At 42.8% G+C, this 22,123-nt stretch overlaps 1 protein-coding gene across 2 annotated transcripts in view; it reads right to left on the bottom strand.

Annotated features, from left to right (window-relative positions):
* The window catches only part of CERT1 (ceramide transporter 1), an 881,084-nt gene that overhangs the window by 677,491 nt on the left and 181,470 nt on the right, over positions 1 to 22,123 (bottom strand). For both annotated transcript variants that reach the window (XM_086960766.1, XM_086960767.1), the window contains exon 3: positions 21,302 to 21,418. In XM_086960766.1, the coding sequence (XP_086816892.1) occupies positions 21,302 to 21,418 (117 nt within the window). The remainder of the gene's footprint in view (positions 1 to 21,301; positions 21,419 to 22,123) is intronic.

The following is a 22,123-nucleotide window of genomic DNA, read 5'->3' as shown; positions in this document are numbered from 1 at the left end:
TTGATGGTGAATTATATTACTAATTCTTTAACGCAAGCATGGAGCGGGCTTTGCCTTAGTTTCACCCAGGAGTATTCCCTTTTTACCTCATGCTATTATATTGTGAAGTATCATTCCACTTTCAAAGAAGATTTTCCATTAGAATTCACAAGGCACTATTCTACAAATGAAAATAAATTAAACTACGAGGCTTGTCACATTCTGTTATTTTTCGCCTATTTGCATTCTACCAAGAAAGTAATATTTTTCTGCTGCTTTGCAAGCATTGGAAAGTCACTAGGGGAGGTGTTAATGTTATACAATACAGGTGTGTATATAATGCATACAAACAGCATTTGCAAATACCTGTGTTTACATTTGTTGATGCATTAAAGCCAGATCTATTGGTTTTCCCCATGCTTGCTAAGGTAGTTAAAGATCTGTATTAATGTAATGTTTTGTTTCCATATGCTGCGATTCCTTAAAGTACTACAGTAAACCTGAATTTAACTCCATTAAGAGGAACACATAGGATGTGGAGATGAACACAAACGTTTTGCAGATGTTTTAATGAGACAAAGAGTGGCTTGATTTGAACACACAGTCTTTGCGCAACGAACGGATCAGCACTGATTATGGACAAGCTGTTACAACTTGTGCGGCACGTCCATAAAGAAAACAAATGAACGCTGCCATATGGTCTGGTGGTTACCCATTGGTGAGAGATGATCCTGGAAAAATGTGTATGAAGGAATATATGCGTGTTTCTTATTCTTTAGCAGAGTGGTGGACTGCAAGATGTGGAAGAGGGGAGAAATTCCCACAATTAATATGCACTACATTTCTCATTCCTCCTAGTGTGTTGTAGGCGTTCGGAACCACTTTGTAATAACAGTCTGTAACAGAAGAGATAAAGCGGGGTCAGTACGCATAATGGTGTAGATTATTAGTTTGGAAACCATGATACATCGGAGAGCCTTTCAAGGATTCTGCTGGTTCCGGTGGGGTAAGGGTGTTTGTGGGCACCTTTTAGTCCTACAGATTTGTTTACTACTGATTACTGAGCTCAGAGAACAAAATGAGTTCAGACTTGTTTCTTTAGACTGTTATACCTACCGCTGAGCTGCCTTGCCTAGGTCTTAAGGAGATCAGATTTTAAATACTTCTTGAAGTGGGTGGTGTGTATGAAAAAGCTCATGTGGGTTCATCTTCTTCAAAAGTTTCCAGCGGAATTGATGCAAAAATGACAGTCAAATTAGTGCTAAGTTGGTTTATTTTATTTTATACAAATCTTTGGAAATACTGGGAATTTCCATATTATTGCATACCAGTCGGTTTCAGTTTCCATACAAACCGGAACTATTCATAGCAATGTATACAACCTAAGTTTGGATATTCAGAGCGATTGTTGAGCTAATTAAGGTTTGCGCTATGATCATTAATATGTCCATCACGCTGTATTTTATTTATGAAAGTATTTCTGGACATTTTCAACAGGGGCTCCTACAGCTCTGGTTGTTGGATTCTCCCTCCTGTGATATGAGGCTGATATATTATATAGAAAGGTTGTATTTAACATTCACAACTATCTCTCTAGGAATAATCTATGATAGTTGTGTATAGTAATCTTTTTTGTCCTGGTTTTTCAGCCCACACATTTGAAGTAAGCAAAATCTAAACAAACTAGAAAAAACACAGCAATGCATGATGAAATGACATATCACGGATCCACTATATTGTTTTGGAAGTTCTCTTTTGTTACAGGTACATATGCTTGTAAACAGACAAAGAAATATAAGAGAAACATTGTGGTAGTTTCAAGAAATAATACATGGTCTTATATTGCTTTGCTATTTTTCAGGTCTCCTTCCCCACTGTTCCCTCACTTACCTTTCCTGACCTGATCACCTCAATGTTCTGAACTATAATAGTTATCAGAAACTTGGGGTGTCGAGAGTTGGACCCACGCAGAACAATGAACCAATCCTGAAAGGCACCTTTAGCAGGTGCCCAATATTGCGGCCATGAACTTGGTGAAAACTCGATCCATAAGTGTTAGACCAAACGGCATAGCTTCAATCAAAAGTGTTCGTATACCCCTTTGTTGCAAAACATTTTAGAAACTTCATATGGCACCAACTGAATGGAACATAATATGCAATCTGAAGATCCATTAGGGAGGTGCCTTTGGCAGTACTTAATTCATTATTCTTCTAAAAGGGTTGCACCTTTCTTTGAGTTGGAGCAATAAGGGTGCTTTAGTTTGTCATTTCTTTCTGCTGGGTTTGACAGCATAGTGGAGATAACTTTACAAGCGCTTAGCAACCAACTGTTTATCCTAGTTGACCTTAAAAGTAACCTGTATTTTACCGGGGTTCTTGAGTGTTGAAAGTTATGAGACCTAATATATAAGGCACGAGTTTGACAGGCTAATGTGAAGAACAGCAGTGGTCTTGTTGGTGGATTTGTTGATGTCGCCATTTTGACTTTTCATGAGTCGTTACTAGTCTTGCTGTAATTGGATGTCAAGGTGATCCAAGTTGTTTACCAATAAAGTGGCACTTTTTAGTAAAAAGGTGTATACAATGGATCAGACGATATCAAGCAAATAACACAATATTATTCTTGGCGGCTGGTTCATCTATCTTTAAAGAATCTCAAATCAGGCTAAATAAATGTCAACCCACTATTCTATGAACGTATCACTGAGTAGAGATTTAATCTATTTAACATATATCTAGGATAGACAGTTTTGGCAATTTTAAAATATCTACGTAGGTTTACTTTGTGAGCTAAAAGGGTATTAAACACCTCTAGATTATGACCAGTTATACTACAATTATAGTCATCTAATAGTAGCACAGCTCCTGGACTTTACCCCTTCCTTTGCCTTTTTCTGATGCGTATCCTAGTAGTTGGCCTTTGTATATTGGAAGATTTAACCAGTAATCCTTGGGTCACAAAGCTAATGCGACAGAAACTAAACATTTGGAATTGATTACTGGCCCCCCTGCTTGCTGCACGCTGTCGCACACCACTCGGACTGTATCTAAAGAGATTGTTGGCATATTCCTATGCCAAAGGCAGGCCCTTCTGGACTTGTCCAGGCCAGATAATAAGCATTTGGTTTGTCCTTATTTAACCAATTAGGATCAAGTAACGAGGGTAGAGCCAAAGTGCCTCTGACTAATTAAACACAGACTGGAAAAAACTGAAGCACATAACATATTGGTGCTAAATCGCACAAAACAATTGTGGCCTTAAGCACTTAAGCTTAATCAGGGAGTTAATCAAGAGTGAGGTTACAGAGCAAGGTTGTCGAAAAACTACCCAACAGATGCCGGTCTAGCAAGCAAGAATGAACTGCGCTCCAGACATGGTACAACCAAACACCACCTTGAAATCTGTGACTCAATGGTGAAATAAAAATAAAAAATGGATTTCGAGATTTAAAAAACAAAACAAAAAAACGGTCTACATCTGTGGCTCTTAACCTGTGTCCGCCTGTGACTGTTTATAAATAATATTTGCAGATTCTTAAAGTACATACACATAAAAATGCAAAACTGAAATGTCAAGATTTAAAAGCTTTGTAAATGTGAAGGAATTTAAGACTGGAAGCTAAAAATTAAGTTGGTATCCTTTTCCCGATTTGTGGGAAGCACAGCAAATAAATCAAACTTAGTATGGGCGACTGGTGGAATCAATTAAAGCAGCACTGCTATGTACTGACAAAAAGCAGTAAATTGGGATGGAAAAATGACAGTGACACACTAGAGGCTAGCATAATGCAATGCCTTTTAGAAACAAAACAAAATTCTGAAAAGCTGCATTTTTCTCTTTAAAATTTCAATGTTCCCTTTTTAAATGTATAAAGTAAATAAAAATAATCCATAATTTGGGTATTTGTTTGGTCTGTAGTTATATCTGCATTGTTTTGAGATTCAAAACACAGAAAATGATTAGGTGGTGAGCCTTGGCTTCCAACTGATTCAGCAGGGGTCGACAAAAGTTAAAAGCTTAAGAACCGTTGGTCTTGACATATGGATGAGATTTTCTTCCCGTTTAAACAAACGGACCCATTGGAATAAAATGCTTTTTGAAATCAATTTGAGATACAGAGGTAAGGTCCAGCTATAATTTTATGAGAAAGGCTTAACGTAAAATGTATTGTACTCGAGAGTTGGAAGCTGAAGCTAATGCTTACTCAATGCACATAACATTCTTTTAGTAAACGGCCCCCCCCTTCTTCATAGAGAATTTTACATGCAAAGTGGCTAATTTGGTTGTCAGTGTGAATTCACGGATTAGGCTGAGAGAATTGTACATGAAAATACAGGTTAACCAAAATGACTCGTATGTTCGGGTTAAAATGTTGCCTTCTTATCTAGAAGAGGCACTCTTTGTGGGCCAGGGCCTTACTAATTAATCAAAGAACATACTCTAGACCTATGAATGGCTAGGGAACAGCATAAGATTAAGGTAGCAACTCTAAATCCAATTCACTGGACTAATTAATTGGAGTTTTACCTACGAGATCAAGCAGTACAGAAAAAGTACCCAATTTCAGGAACAAACTAGAAACGACTAAACCAGAACCTGCTACTGGAACGAAGAACGGACATTAAAGGGAAACATATTAAATACTGAAAATGGTTTCACCTAAACATTACATGAAATTATATACCCCTACAAAAAATATTAAATCATGCTGCAGTAAAAACTTGTATTCTCTAAAATGTAGTTTTATTTAAAAATAATTCTACTGATGCAACACTGTATATTAAGATGGGAAAAGCGAGAAAGAAAATTAAAATATTAAATAAAAAATAACCTATGTCATACCGTTTATTGAGTTGAAGAGTAATTTCAACATATACAGAGCTCATTTTTAATGGAAAATTATACTTCAAATCTAGACCACTCCAAACATTGAGCAATTTAACACTAAAACAAATGTATGCGTTTGGAATAGACTGCTATGAAGCTTAAAAAGAAAGCTACAGAAAGCCATCGTAGATCTCCATTTCACAGCATCCGCATACATGGACGAATAGGTTTAGATACGGATTAGGTAAGTGCTTACAAAAGACATTACACACATTAAAGGATTACTGGAGGTTTGTATAAATTAATGTAGGTCCCATTATCTATCTGTAAAACGTCCAACAGACTACAAAATACTGTGTAATTTAAATAAAAACCCAGCCCCCCTTCTATAATAGTACAATAAATGCATTTGTGTAGTTTTTGAAAATCTACTTTGATGTATATCCGAATTTTCTTTAGTTGCTATGTCAATCATTAGTTTTTTAGCTTCACACAACGTCACAAACCTTATACCATCCCCAATGCTCCTAGAAGCCACTGAAACAAGCTCGAGCACTAGTTACCGTGCATGCATGGGCAAGAGTTCCTCAGGCGAGGGAGCACCGGAACACAGAAAAAATACATTTTTTCCTCATTCAAATGTAATTCTCAAAAGCACTTTACGGTAAAGTATGGGTACGTTTTCAGAGACGTGTTAACCAGGTATGGTGGTTCACCAGAATAGCCAACTTCCAGGAGAGAATATTTAAGCTAAATCATGCCGTCTGCTCAAATAGTTTATGCATTAGACAGATCTCAATTCATTTCCTACTGTTTGCTGGCATTCTTCTCAGACCAGAATTGCAAGAGTATCATCGGGCAATACCTCATGGCCTTGTAGAACAAGTTAATTACTTTCGGTAATGCCTTCTCTGGTAGAAACTATCTTGAAGCAGATTCCATTACTTTGAATTTCCCCAGGTATCAAACTGGATCCTGAAGATTTTTTGTGAGCAGTACCCCTGCGCGACAATAGGTGGCGTTAATCAACTTAGATTGTGTGGTGCCACCTAGGCACACTGTCAGTTTCTTTTCACAACTTTCCAGAAGCGCAAAGCCATGAAGTACACTGAGCACTGATGTGTAAAACAAGGGCCCTGAAAGGGATCAGCCATGTCCCTAGAAATTTTGTTTGCAGAGCAGAGAGTATGGGTGGTTCAGTTAAGGAATCTGCGGCTAGATAAGAGTCTTTACCAGATAAGGTGTTACATAAGTTGGAAACTTGTTCATTTGATAAGAGACTTCTAGCCACAGATTCCTTATCTTTGAATAGATACCCATTCAATACCATCCAGGTGGGTCTGTGGGCCAATTACACACAATGAAGTCCTGCAGAACCTAACGGGCGTAGGGCCCATCTCTACGGCCCTGACTATCCAGACAATGATGTTTGGGGAGCGTGGGCAGGAGAGCCCAAATTGCTGCTTGGCAGATGTCCAGGAAAGTAACTATGCATGCCAACGCAGGCTTATCTCTGGTGGAAGAGCGTGCCAGCCTTCAGGAGGTTGCTTCTTGGCCAGTGAGTAGCAGATTTTGATGCAGAGCACGAGCAATCTAGAGATGGTTCGCTTCTGCATCACTCAGACCTTTATGCACAACAAAATACCCCATGAAGAGTTGGCTGTCCACCCAGGACACTTATGTGGTCAAGGTAGAACGACAACACTCTTTTTGGGTGAAGACAGTGGAGTGGTTCCTTTTCTTTTGAGGGATGTGGAGGAACTTAAAAAGTAGGCAGGGTGATAGATTGGCCTACATGAAATGGGATGATCACTTTCAGTAGAAAGGAGGGTCTTGTGCAAAGCACCAGTTAGTCGGGAGAGGTAAAGCAGCTTAGATGAGGAGGCCTGCAGCTCACTCACTCTACAGGCAGATGTAATTGACACAAAGAAGGCTGTTTTCAGTTTAAAAAGCCTGAGGGGACAATTATGGAGCGGCACAAAAGCAGCACACTTAAAAAAAAGTCAAAACCAGATTAAGGTCTAACGTAGGCATAATAAATGGCGAAGAATGGAAAAGGTGTGTAAAACCTTTTAAAAACCTATGTACAATAGGGGACTTTAACAATGAGGTATCGTCAGGCATCCACAAGAAGGCAGAAAGAGTAGACAGATGGCCCTGAAGAGTGCCTAGAGAAGAGTCCTTCTGGGAAGGGGAAAGAATGAAGAGTGGGAAGGGGGGGAATAGGGGTAGAAAGGGGATCAATGTGTTTTTCTGCGGAACATGCCACCATTTTTTTTACAAGAGCAGGCGTATACCATCTTAGTGTAGGGACGCCTAACTGCCAGGATGAGGTTACAGAATTCGGGAGGGAGGTCCAAAGAAGTCAACTGTCACTGCTCAATCTCCACGCAAGAAGGTGGAGTGTAGATAGTTTTGGGCGAAGGACCCTGCCCTGCTGCTGCGGTGGCAGAAGTTCCTCCCGAAAGAGCAGCCTGATCGGAGGATCGATGGCCAAGCTTAGTATCTCGGGATACCAGACTCTCTGTGAGCAGTCTGGAGCCACAAGGATGACTTGGGCCCAGTGATATATGATCCTCTTGAGAACTCTGGGCAGGAGGGGTATGGGCGAAAAGGCTTGCAGGAGATCTTGCTCCACTTGAGACGAAAGACATCTCTGAGCGATCGACACCTTGGAAACTCCAGCACACAAAACTGTTTACATTGTAAGTTCTTGGCGGAGACTAATAGATCTAACCAACGCTCTTCCCACTGCCGAAAGAGAAATTGTGCCACCTCAGGGTGGAGACGCCATGAGGGATCCGCTAGGCAGTGACAGTGGAGTTGGTCTGCCCTGGTGTTTAGAGAGCCCACCAGGTTTTGAACCACCAAGAATATGCCCCGCTGTTCCAGCCAAGTACAGAGGTGCAGGGAATCTTGACAAAGGGTCCTCTACCTAACCCTACCATGTTTGTTGCAGTACCACATGGCAGTGGTGTTGTCCGTGAACACCTGCGCTAGCCTTCTCATGGAGGACAGTAGAAAGACTTTCAATGTCAATCAGATGACACAGAAAAACCACATGTTGATGTGGAGTCTGGATTCCTCCAGAGACCAGAGTCCTCTGATCTCCACCTCTCCTAGATGGCCAGCCCATCCTAGGAGTAATTCATCAGTCACTATCAGACCTGGTTGGGGGAAACAGTGAGGGGTCCGCCTCTGACCAAATCATGGTTTGTTAGCCACCATTGCAGATCTTTTGCAGTTTCCTCCGAGATCTGAACCACGTCCCACTGCATATGCCAGCAGGTATCTATCACAAGTAGGATGCAGGAGGCCATGAGGCCCAACATCCTCAGAGTCAGTCTCACCGAAACTCAGGATAGTGCTGAAACATCGGTATCATAGTCTGAATATCCTGGACTCGCTGATCAGGAAGGTAAGCTCAAAATTGCACTGTGTACAGCTCGGATGAAAGGGAGCATCTGAGAGAGAGTCCGGTGTGACTTTGGCATGTTGAAAGTTAACTACAGCGATTGCGGGACGTTTGCTGTAGTCTTGAGGTGAGAGATGATAGCGGAGGTAAGCCAGCCTTTAACAGTCAGTAGTAGAGATAGGGGGAGACCGTCACACCTGATCTCCGCAGATGAGATGCAATCTCCGCCATCACCTTAGAGAACACCTGAGGGGCGCTGGTAAGGCAATAGGGGAGGACTGTGAACTGAATATGCAGATGGCCTACCGTAAAACACAGATTACGCTTGTGGGCAGGCAGGCCAGGAATGTGGAAATAGGAGTCATGCAAGTCCAAAGCTACCATCCAGTTTCCTGGGTCCAGGGCAGATACCACCTGAGCCAAAATGAGCATTTTGAATTTTTCTTCTAAGGGAAGAGATTGAGGGACCGCAGATCTAGAATAAGACCATGGCCTTTTTCCTTTTTGGGAACCAGAAAGTAGCAGGAATAGCAACCACAGCCTACTTCTGGCATCAGAACCCTCTCTATAGCACCTTTGGCCAAGAGAGCCATTACTTCCTCGTGGTGAAGGGACAGATGATCCTCCGTCAGCCGGTCATGAGATAGTTGCATGAAGGGAAAAGTTGTTTCAAAGGGGAGCGAGTACCTCCTTAGGACACTCTGCAAAATCCAACGGTCCGATGCTATGGACTGCCAATGGGGCAGGTAATGGCTAATCCTGCTGTCAACTGAATGCTCATAGTGGTAAAGAGCAGGTTAGGAAGGTTTGTAGGCTGCAGCTGCCAGGGGTGGGTGGCAGACTGACCAGATCGCTAGCTACCTGACCGGCTTGGTCTGTGGGTACCACGTCCTGCCCACACAGAAGCTGGGGAGCATGCGCAGCTCGTGGCTGAGAGGGAACTGATGCAGCTGGAAGCCTCTTCCTTAGCCATCAAAAGGGGCGAAAAGCGGATTGGGGGTGACGTGGGCCCATAGAAAGCCCCAAGGGCCTCGCCATAGCCCAACTGTTTTTTATGTGCTCGAGAGCCGAATACGCCTGGTCTCCGAAGAGACTGGTGCCATTAAAGGGCATGTCCAGAAGGGAAGCCTGGCCACCATCTGAAAAGCCAGTTGTTCTCAACCATGCATAGTGCTTCAGGGCCACCGCTGATGAAACCGCTCTGCCCAGTGAGTCAAGTCGTGTCATGTTCACATCGTTTTGTGAACCTTGCTACATTTCTCCTGTCGGCAGCAGCCTGAGAGAATACAGTCCGGACCTCTTCCAGGACCTATGGCAGTAGTAGCCAAACTGTGTCCCACAGGGTTTGGGAATAACAGCTCAAAAGGCATGCAGTGTTCACAGACCGCAATGCCAGGCTGGCGTAAGAAAACATTTGCTTCCTCAAAGAATAGAGCCTCTTGTATTCCCTATCCAGGGGAGCAGTAGGGAATGTGCAATGGGATGTTGAGGTCTAGACTACTAAGCTCTCTGGGGTAGGGTGTTGGGTGAGGAAGTTTGGGTCCCCGGGAGCGAGGCAGTGGCCAATTCCGTTATTCACAGGAGACCCTGTGTTGAGTTTGGACCAGGTCCCTAAAAGGACGTCAGTGAGGGTGTTACTAAATGGAAGTAGCGGTTCAGACTTGGAGAGTACCGGCTGCATCACCCATGTCACGATACTAGTCTTGACTCCCATCATGGGCATCTGAAGGTCAAGGACCTCAGCCAACCTCCACACCACCACTGCATATGAAGCTCCCTCCTCCAAAGCAATGGTAGGGGCATAAACCATACCAGTACATGGAAAGGTATCCAGTCTACTGGCCTCACCCAGGTCCTCACACCAGTCATGCTAGGGAATTACTAGGAGGCAAAGCTCCTGTCATCACCGGAGTCGGGTGACGCCCATCTGACTCGTAGCTGAGTCAGAGATCACAATGGGTATGGCATCACCGTGGGTGCCCGGAGAGTCCGCATTGGCAGCGGCATCTGGGAAGGTTAAGTTGGTATGACCGGTCGGGATGCAGGAATGGAACTACGGAGGTCCACTGGAGCCGGAGCTGCCAGGACGGAATCAGATTGGGTCCCCCCATTGTGCCCAAAGGCACATCAAAAGGGTCTAGCCACCCAAATACGAGGTGCTTGGCCTCATAGAACTCTAATGTGGGCGGGGGGTCGCTCCGGCTCTCAAAACTGGGGAGTCACGGAATCGGCACAGACTACTGTGGAGCCAAGCCTTGACTGTCAATGCTCCCTCGTCTCGCCGGCTGACAGACTATGAAAAGTTGAAGACCTAGTAGTCAAACATACATTTAAACACCTAGGCTTAAGAAGATCACCGAATGAAGAAGATTTCCTGGCAGGAAATATATATCTTCAAATGCAGCGATTGAAGAGTGATGCAGAATGCTGGAGAAAACTACTGATATCACTGATGGGATGGCGGTGCTTTTAAAATGAAGTCTCTACGCAGACTGCTTTATATCATGCAAAATACCCCATGCAGAATACCAAAAAAGGTTTTCCAGGGAATCGATAGTGAACTGCGTTAATTCCTATGGGATGAAGGCTGCTGCAGAATAGCACTGTGTAAGTTACAAAGTGGTGTGTATGAAGGGGGGCCTGTAGTTCCAGATGTCCGAAAATACTATTGGGCCTCGCAACTAATAGTGGTGAATGACTGGGCATTCTCAGATCGTAACGACCCGGCCTTTGAGGGAGATCATTGGGCTATGGGAGAATGGGACTATCCTACCACATTATATTGTAGAAATAAAGAAAGACTGCTCTGACCACAAACGCAGACAGCAGTGCGCGCCTGGCGAGAGGCCGTCAAACACCTAGGATGGGAGGGGAAGTTGACAGAGAGGACTCCACTTTGGGGCAGCGATCGGCTACGAGAGGTGGGGAACCTGGTAGGGTGTAAAAAATGAGTTACTGGGGATTGAAAGCATGGGAGACATTTGGAGGGGACATGCACTACTTATGTTGGAGAATCTACAAACCGAATACGAATTGGATGAAACATAACAGTATAAATACTTACAGTTGGGCCATGCCCTGCGCTAACATATTAGGGAAGGGGAAACCCTAGTGGAACATTCCCCACTAGAAGATATACTATAAATTGACCACCTGGCAACCAAATCCACCTCATTAACGTATAGAAAAATTGTATACCCAATCGATCCCCTGAGATGGGCATGGGAAATGGAACTGGGACTCCTAGAGAACGATGACTGGGATGAGGCAGTGCAGAGTCCACGTGAGGTGGCGGTAAGAGCCAGGTTCTGTCTCATTCAGTTGCGTATCCTCCAGAACATTGCTACAGCGATTGGGCCATGGTGCATCTCAGTACTGTACAAGAGGGTGCGGGGATATAGGCTCCTTCTTTCATATTCTTTGGGAGTGTAGGCACATTCACAACTACTGGAAGGTAGTAACACTAATTATGGCAGAGGTCTCGGAGGTGGAGAACCCATTGGAACCGCAATGGTTAATACTGTGTGTGACAGGTGAGATCAAATGGCCCAGATATGTAATGATATGGCTCACAATTGCAACAATAGTGGCAAAAAAGAATATTGCCAAAATGTAGGGGGCATCCAGATCGCTGGACCTCCGGGAATGAGAGGAAGACTTCGATTCAGGGGCAGAAAAGGTAACATACACAGCCAAAGGTAGCCGACGAAAATGGGACAAAATATGGGGGCGGTGGAATATGTACAGAGGAATTTAAAAGAGTATAAAGTACCAAAAGAGGAAACAAAGTAGGCATACAACAAATATGGAAAGTGAAGATCTCAGTTTCCCAGGTGTGTAACATCAGATGACGAAAGGGTGGGAGATTACAAATATTACACATTTATGGCATGAAGAGTGTGTTTGAATTTATGTAATATTTGTGCATGAAAGATGTACTGAGTGAAAATTAATAAAAACATGTTTTTCTAAGAAGTAGAAGACCTCTTTGATAACTTCTTATGCCTTGACTGATTCAGGTCTTCCTAGATGACATTTTCCTAACGCACTAGGAGGAAAATGCTCCAAAACTCTCTACAAACATTAAAAACAAACCAGACAAACAGTTAATGATGGGTAGCTCTTCTCTGGATCATCCCTGGCTGGAGCAGAAATAAAAGAACCGAAGCCAGCATGCCTATATGACGCCTATTTAGGTACCGCAATGTAATTTCCTGCGCGGACGCAGAATGCATGCAACGCCAAACAACGCCACCTACCAGCGCGCGGGGTACTGATCACAAAAAATCTTCTGGATCCAGTCTAAAAAAGGTGAGAAAATTCAAAGGTAAGGAATCTGGGACTAGAAGCCCCTATAACATAAGATGAGATTGTTCCAAGTACCGAGATAATTACAAAGCAAGCAAATGGAAAAGTGAAAAGATTGCTCCTCTTGGGTAAAGACCATTGCCAGCACACCACTTCTTTATGGTGGTGGGTTTACTTCAGTTTACAAACACCAGAATGTCTATGACACAATCAGGAGCAGGATGTTACAAGGCCATCTTTTTGTTGGCCTAAATATGTTTTCCGGTGTAGTAAGCTTGTGTTACATGTAATTTCAGAGGTGCTCTAGGTATTCTCGTTGGTTGCTAAGGTAAGAAATGCTCCTGCACTCTGGGGCGGGGGCTCAAAGTAGTACTCATTTTAAAATTAGTAAATACCATTCCATAAGACTAGGCCATACTGCAAATGACATCCGTTGGCAGCTAATAAATTATCATGTCTTTTTACGAGAATTAAAGCTGATAAACTGCTTACCAGCTCTTCTTGTGCAAATTCACATAATGAATGAAAAGATTTTATAAAGCGAGCAATTACCCTCAGGAGTCTTAGCGCTAAAGGCAGAACAGCAGGGCTAATCAGAGGCTAGAATGCAATTGAAATCTAACAGTGACTTAGTCAACTGCTTCGGTAAACAGCCAGGTCTTTAGCGGAGTCCTAAATTACAACAGACAAGGTTGACAACGCAGCATAAGAGGTAATGAGTTTCACCATTTTCCTGCGCCTTTGGAAAATGCCCTACCTCTCCATCTTGCTTTGTTTGATCTAGGAATAATGACATATCGTGAGGATCTGGATCCAAGATTCCTACTCGGCATGTACCGAAAGTACATAGGGCCAGTCCGAAGCAGGGCCTTATATACCATGCACATAGCCTTAAAAACAAACCTTCTCACAGGAAGACAGTGAAGACCCTGCAATGATTGAGCTACGGGGTTAAACTTAAGAATTTTGACCAGCAGTCTCATCGCTGCACTTTGTAAAACCTGCAGTTTCTTTATCACGTTTGTGAGCACCTAAATACAGAGCATTACAGTAATCTAGCTCCGAGAAAATGAGAGCCGTTACCACTGTTTTTTGCAAGTCAAGGGGAGTACACCGAAGAATCTTTTTCAGGACCTTCAGCACAAAAAAGCCAGCAGAAGTGATTGAATTTATTTGTTCAGAAAGGAATAATTTTGTGTCAAAAATAACTACTAGATTTCTTCCTTTCTGGACAGGAACTGGTAATGAGCCTAAGCTCGATGGCCGGCAACCATGAATCATTCCAGAAAGTAGTCTCTTTTCCAAAAAGCAGCACCTCTAATTGATCTGAATTCAATTTTAGACAATTATTTTGCATCCAAAGTGCAACTTGAAACATGCAATTACAGAAATTTCTTGCCACTTTGTTCACGTCTGATAAAATAGATACCACTATCCAAATATCATCACCGTAGGAAAACACAGCTAAGCCAAAGCTGCGAATAAGATTAATAAGGCATAACCTTAATGCACACAGCCCTGTGCGCCCTTCAGAAAATTGCGCTCTGGGCTTGGGCCCAGCTCAACCATGCTAAAGGCCGACCCTGATGTATACATTTTGTGTTCTTGTGTTTTTTCTTTGTTCTCTTGTAACCAACGCAACTAGTATAACTGCACATCTATGTAAAGAGCTCTGATACCCCCGGGTATAGCTAGCGCTATATAAAACTCTACAAACAAATAAATAAGGGGGCTGACAGATATTAAATAGTGTGGGGCTGAGGGAAGACCCCTGGGGAACACCACACACTAGGGAGAACGGCAAAGTACTCGCACCCCCATCTCCACCGCTGTCGTCTGTTACTAAAAAGTGAGCTTAGCCAGGTCAATGCCGATTTTCTGAAGCCTATCGAGCGCAGCTGCTTTATAAGGAGAGAATGGTGAACCCTATCAAAAGCGGCGGATAGATCCAATAGAATCAATGTCGCTTTTCCACCCTTGTCGATTGCCATTCTTAAATCCTCAAAAGCTGCTACCAAGGCTGATTCACAGCAATGATTTGCTCCGAAGCCATACTCTGAGGCAATTAGCAGCAAATTAACATCCAAAAAAGCTAGCATCTCCTCGTTCATTTTTTTCTCAAGTATTTTAGCAGGGAAAGGTAGGCGAGATATGGGTCTATAGTTTCCATCTTCGTTGGATCCAAGGTGGGTCATTTCACCAATGGAAGGATAGATGTCTTTTGCCATTTATTCGGGAATTGCCCTGTAATCAATATTTCATTCAATAGTTCCATAAGCAGACCAATAACTGCACTAGCTACCTGCTTAAGAAACTAGGGTGGGCAAGGATCCGATGGCGCCTTTAATAGTAAAAGGAGAAAAACTTGCAAATTGTGGATTAGCTATGGGGCTAGAGTTTTGCTGTGCGTCCAGCTCCTTAACATAGGTTGAAGAATCACCAATACTTAACATATTTGAATGGGGTGAGAAATTTTGAAAAATGGCTTTGACTTTAGACTAAAAAAAGATTGCTAGCTTATTACAAACGGATTCATCTGGACTAAAAGAACAACGATTATTCCATTTTACCAACGATTAAACTGTTTTAAAGAGTTCTTTGAGTTTTTTGCAGACCTTATACTTTCAGAAAAGAATTCGGTTTTGGCTATTTTCATTAGGCTCTTTTAAGGTACAAGCAATTCTTCGTATTCGACCTTTTGATTCGGACAATATTCCTTCCTCCATAAACGCTCCTGATAAACCTGTTATTAGATGTACCCCATCACCACTTGTGCACACCACACGCTATCAGGTAGTCATTAAAAGTGGGGTACTATAGTTAAGATTTAATTACAGGGTAGTTGTCTAACCCTTCCCACATGTCCTCCTTACTCATTTTCACATGCCTTGCGAACACAATTTTAAAATCAAATGCATGTGTTTGAGAGGACACTACATTCACTTGAATGGAGCAGTAAGATTATGTACCAGGAACAAAAACATAAGAAAATCAAATAACCTAGACTGAAGAGGGTCAACATGTTGGTCTTCCCACAGGGCCACTCTCTTACCAAAGAGCCAAAATAGATAAACCTCGTGGACGAACATCCAACATAACATCCACCACCTCCAATGGAAGCTCAAAACCATTCAGCTGGATCACTCAATCTTCACAAATGTAGGTGTAGACTGTGGATGCTAGTGTGCATAACTTTGGCCTGTTGGTTCAACAGATCTTTCAAGAGAGTAAGTCGAAGTGAAGGGCAAATGTTAAGTTTCAGCACACTCTCCTCACCCAGGCTGGAACTACTAGCATAAGCTGTGGTTGGTCACTCCTAGCTTTCTTTAGAATTTGGGGACAGAGGGGAGAATACCCACTGAAGGTGAAATTCATTTTTCAGAGAGAAGAAGCTCTAGGGCACAAATGGCATGACACTGCAAATCCTCTGCAGTAGCAAAAAGAATCTGCCAAAGTGGACAAAAACACCTACACCCATCAAAGGGGGCAGATGCCACTTGTGGTCAGCAAGTAGCCTAAATAGTTAGTTTGCTCCGATGTGGAGGGGTCCCACGGAGATAATCGGTGCAGGTCCATCCACAGCCTCAGCCTGGGACAACAGAACTTGAATAGAGCTATCCTAGATAAATGGTAGAGTGCCCTCGAGGGCCAGATTGATTGTGCGCAGCTCCATAAGGTTGATGTGGTGAGATGTTCCACCTGAGACCAGAGTTCTAGGATCTCCACTTCATTCAGGTAACTACCCACCCTCTGATCCCAGAACTAACCACAGAAAAACTTCAACACCTTCTTAGGGATTATCCAATTTGTTTACTTCAACACAGAAAACTGAATCTGCCCTGGACTTTGTACACTTATACATTGTGGGTGTATATAATTTTACTGTTTATATCACCTACGAGCAACGCACCAACTATTTGCATCATTCTATTCAACAAACACCTATCCAAAGATTCAAAAGGAATACATTGTCTAAAATAGGTACATGAATTACAAGTGTTTGAGTAAATAGCCTTTTTTGATACCTAAATAAAACCCAAGGACCACTGTTCTTGTTCTATGAAGCCATCAAACAGCATGTCCATCAGTGACACCTGAATGGCCCCTGAAAAGCCAGCGGTACACATTCGGACATGGTATCAAACCATAAGACTGATGCCCATATCACCATCAATAGCCTGTGGTGTCCAGAACGGTTTGTAGGGTATACTTACCGGATCCTTGTCATCATGCACAGTTTGTGCAAAAGTAGTGCAAATCTCTTCTAGGGGAGTGGACAAATCTGGTTCACCATGCCCCAGAGAGTATATGTGTAACATTCCTTGGCATTCTGGAATGTAGGTGATAAACTGGAAGAGAACACCTTTAAACCAAGAGCATTAATGTGTTTTGATTCCATGTCTGGGGACACCTTGCAGAAGGAACTGGAGTTTACTGTACTGACTAACGCCTAAACAACTATGCGCTCACATATTAGAAGCTGTGTCAAGAGGGATGGATTCCCACAGTCAAGCCTATGGCGGCTTACAATTGGATGGCTCACCAGTGATGCGGAGAAAAGCTTGGGCCAAGCCACCCCGAAAGCCTCCATAATGGCCTCATTAAAAAGCAGCAAATGTACAGAAGTGAAAGGACCTGGCAGTGAAATTTCAATGAGCAATTTGCCCTAGCTGACAACGTCAAATCCAGGACCTCCGCTAGCCTGTGAAACCCCATCACAAAAGAGGGAATCTTCTCAGTAGAGGGCTCCGGGGAGAGTCCAAATCAAAAGATATAGATAGCTCTACATCATTACAGTGATGGGGCAGCAAATTTTCCACCTCATCATCTTCTGCAAACATGTTCAAGACACAAGATGTTATCAGAGCCAGCCACCTGTCTGCAATATACATGTCAAGGCAGAGGGACTGGGGTGGACACGGCCCAAACCGTTGGTTTGGCCTTTATGATCTCATGGTGCAACATGTAAATCTAGCTGAAGTCTGTTCGGAATCTGGAGTCAGGGACAGACCTGGACCTGGTGCTTCTGAGCCACAGCCAGCGCCAAACAAGTTGCTATCAGTGTGATCTACAGAAAAGAACTTGCAATATGGCCTGGTGTCAGCATGATGCTGGGCAAAGGTTGAGCAAGATCAGATGATGCTGGCGAAGGTTGTGCTGGAGAAATAAATACTCTTTTTTTTTAGGCCTCCCAGTCGAAGGATGCATCTGCATTTTGGAGGGCCGTTAACACCCCTTTCCTCTTTGATAACCTCAAGGCTCGCATAGAGATAGCGATCACAGAGGATGACTGGGTGGAGCATTTTTCAAATCTTTATAGGTCCCAAGATGAATCTGATACTATAGATGCTTTTAAAATGGGTAATGGTGGACTGGGGGATGAAAAACTGGTGATAACTCTGGAGGAAGTCATGATGGGTGTGAAAGCTACGAAGGGAAGCAAGGCCGCAGGCCCCGATGGGATCCCAGCAGATCTATATAAAGCAAACAATGAGATGTGGGGCCCTATGCTGGTGCAGCTTTTTAATGCTGCACTTGCTAAGGGTTTAAATCCATCCTGGTTTACCTCGGTCATTGTACCGATATATAAGAAGGGAGACAGACAAAACTGTGCTTGTTATAGGCCAATCTCCCTCCTTGATTCATCCGTAAAAATCCTTGGAAGAATCATCCTGGCTAGACTCCAGAATTGGGCTGAGGAAAATGTAATAATGAGCGACCTACAGTTGGATTCCAGAAGGGTATGGGAACTGTTGAACAATGTTTAAATCTAATGATTGTTCAGCAAAAGTATACTAGGGTAAAAGGTGAACGGTTATATCTTACGTTTGTCGACCTCTCGTCGGCATTTGATTGTGTGTCACATACTAAATTGTGGGAAATTTTGAAAGAGCTGGGCGTGGAAGATTCCATCATCCGCTTTCTGAGAGAATTATACTCAGGAGCCACAGCTTCTGTACGATATGCAGTACCAGGAAATTTGGAGTGGGACGCGGACTACGCCAGGGGTGTGTTCTGGCCCCCTTTCTATTTCTGCTCTACATAAATGGACTTGAGCGTCGTCTCCTGCAGGAGTGCAGGGATATGCCTTGGGTTGGTAAGAGACCGATCCCTGCACTCCTGTATGCGGACGATGCAGTCTTAATGGCACGTACTCCCTTGGCCCTACAAAAATTGCTAATATCCTTTGAGAAGTTCATGTTGAGCTTAGATTTGAAAATCAATTGTAGCAAAACCTACTCCATGAACTGTGGCACAAGGTCTGGGAAACAGATGAAAAGAATGTTCATAAACAACGTTCCTCTGGAAAACACCACCACTTTCCCTTACCTTGGTATTTTGTTCCATGATTCTGGGGGATGGACAAGTGCTGTAAAGGCCAGAACTCTTTTGTTCCAAAAAACAATAATGGCCATAAAAAAGTTGGGTAACAAACCAATAAGAGAAATCTTGACTATATACAACGCCACATGCACATCAGTAGCCTTGTACGGTGCGGGTCTTTGGGGGTATTCTAATATAGAACCATTACAAATAGCTGAAAATAAATTCTTGAGGGATGTCCTAGCAGTACCACAGAGTGTTTCGACCTACATTTGTCACATAGATCTGAAATATGGGGTTGACCCAGTTCAAATTAGAATACAACCCATTCTCTTGTGGCACAGGGTATGGACAACTAATGAATGTGTAGTGAATCGGGCTATGTTACAGGATGCACTAAAAATGGAAAATGTGGGTAGTTTTGATTGGCTACAATATGTTAAACGTTTTATGAGCGAAATTGGATGCCGACAATACTACGAGGACCCACTTTTAATGGAAAACATACCCAGAAAACTGTTGAAAAAACTGAGTTTGGAATACCTTGAAGACAAGAGAAGGCGAGTGGAAATGAGCAAAAAGACAGTTACCTTGCACAACTTAAAATATTAACTGGTGTCAAAGTACAGCCTTACTTAACCCTGCCGATGTCTAATTATGATCGATTCCTCTTGACCCGTTTTAGATTAAATATTGTTTTTAGACTCTTGTCCTTCCCAGAAATGAATTCATGGTCGCGTAATTTACCCACTTGCCCGTGTGATGATTCCTCACCCCAATCTGATATCCATATTTTATTTTTTTGTAAATTTTATATTATGCCTCGTAGGAAATTTATAATCCCATTCCTTAAAGAAATGAATTTAAACATATGTCGCCCAGCTTTTTTAGAATGTCAGAGAATGGACACAGTTTTAACCGTTGTACTTTTAAGCTTTTTTAAATATGTATTGAAATTACGGAAATCTATTGGTGCTAATGTAATATAATAGACTTGTTATTTTTAAACTGTCCTGTGTAAAATGTAAATTTCATGTTGATGCTTTTATGGTTATTGTTTTTTAACCGAAAAAAGTACTTTTTGAACTTTGAACTTTGACTGGGGAACCCAAAGGATCTAGATGGGCCATAATACACTTCAGAAGGACCTGAAAGAGTCCCAAAGAGCTGCAGCATTGCCTCTTTGAAGGCCTTACTCTGCTGAAGAGTCCAAGATGGCGCAGGAAATTCGGGATGCATTGGCTCCAGTCTCGAATGGGTTTGAAATTGGAAGATGCCAACAGTCTCACCTCTTTGCACCACTGTACCCTGGAGAAGGAATGGTGGGAAAAAGTCAAATGCTGCTTGGATTTCTTGTGTTTCGCCTTATCCTTCGATTTCATTCTGGACTTCCCAGAGGATTGTCACCTGAACCCCATAGCGAAACCGGCCCCAGGAGCGTGATCAACCCTGCTCCTTGTGTTCAGCGGGACATAGTTTCACTTTGTCCCCACCCGCCCCCCTCTCCCTCCGATGGCCTTGGGATGAATCAGGAAGGATCTGTTGCAGGACTTTACGTTTTTGCTTGGATTCTAAATACCAAAAGTAGACCTCAAAAGAATCTGTGTACAAGTCTTGCTTCCTGTAGGGGCCGCTTGGTTTAAAAACCTTTTGTCCCCTGCCCCTCCCTCCGAAGAAATATCCCTAGTGCACTGTTCCATTAAGAGAAATAATTTGTAAGTGAGCAAAACACCGAGAAAAACTGAGAGCAGAGTTCCAGATTTGAGACAGGGTGCAGAACAAAGGAGCTGGCATCAGTGCCTATATAAGGCTCCATGTCATCCCTCAAGGAGACAGAATAAGGGCATCACAGACTCGAAAGGCACCCCCCTTTGGCACAAAGGAGCTGCTGCAGTTCCATTTTCAGACGCAGTGTAGGTGGATTCAAAAGAGGAGGAATCTGTGGTTACAGTGCCGTTCAGAAATGGCCATTTTCTAGCTGTGTGATTGACGCAAACAAACCGGCTGGACTGGAGATCAACCATCTTTTCGGAAAGTCTGGTGAAACCAATACGGTACTTAGAAAATAATCAGTCCAAAATCGGCACAACATTAAGGGGTTATCAAATCTTGCACGCTTAACGCTGCTTGTAAAACTCAGAAAGTACTGATTAGAAAAGTTAAGCAGTCTAACTATAAATACGGATGCCTGTGTAAACATATGTGACACCTGTATATACGACGTTTGTCGAGTTTCACAAAGGCAGGTGGATGTATAGGCGGAATTTTCTATTTGATGATGTATATTTTTCAAGTTATTTCAGGCATAGCATTTAAAAATCAATAAAAAGGATTTTGTACAATAAAAAAAAAGACTTTGCAAAGACGGATAGATGCATACAGCCACCCAACCCCAGCTTACATTCCATATTGAACAAAGTCAGAACAATCCAACACAGCCCCTACCTTGTGCTGCTCAATAGCATCTATCCATTGCTGTCTATGGTCAGGGTCTTGAGCTCGAAGGTACCAAACACTGTCATTAACGCTGATATCAAATCGGCACTCGTCAAACTCATGTGGCTGAGGGAGATAAAATACAAAGAGAATACATAAATCACTGCGATGAGGACAAAAAGGAGCAGCTAGACGGCTATGAAGCGAGCATCTTCAGGATCCAGCGCTAAGTCTCTAAACAACAAAAGGTGTGGAAACATCCCCACCTTAGAACTGAAACGAAAAACCACCTAAAACTGTTGTAATAACATAATGAATTGTACCTCAGTTGTCTGAGACTAGTTTTCTGCTTTAATCTCATGCATGTCTCCCTGAAGCTAATTATTTGTGCTGATGGAGCGATGGGTTGGTGTGGACGGTTACATAACATTTGTAACATATGGTAAACTTTTACTCATTTTCAGATAAAATTACAAGAAATTAATATGCATAGCACAATTTGGGGTACATTAAATTCTAAAAGTAACCGAGTAGAATACAATACATATTGAATGTGAGCTAAGCTAACCATGTACTATGAAGTAATACAGATGCACAAAAATTAATGAACTGCACAGAAAATTCCCACTTGGAAACAGTCACACATATAGTTTTGTCTAGGAAACCCCGACATTTTTAGGTTGAGCCTGGGCTGCGCATGCCCTGCTCTGTGAGGCATGGAGTATTGCAGTAGGGATTTGAAGCTCCACCCACTCTCCGCCCATATTTTTCATTGGCTTGTGTCATTGTCCACTGTGGCTTTTCATTGGTTAAAAGGCTTAGTAGTCCCTC

Source organism: Lissotriton vulgaris, chromosome 3_1, assembly GCF_964263255.1.
Source record: "Lissotriton vulgaris chromosome 3_1, aLisVul1.2, whole genome shotgun sequence".
In the NCBI taxonomy this organism is placed as follows: Eukaryota; Metazoa; Chordata; class Amphibia; order Caudata; family Salamandridae; genus Lissotriton; species Lissotriton vulgaris.
Note: the sequence above shows the minus strand (reverse complement) of the source record. Positions and strands in the feature narration are given on the sequence as shown.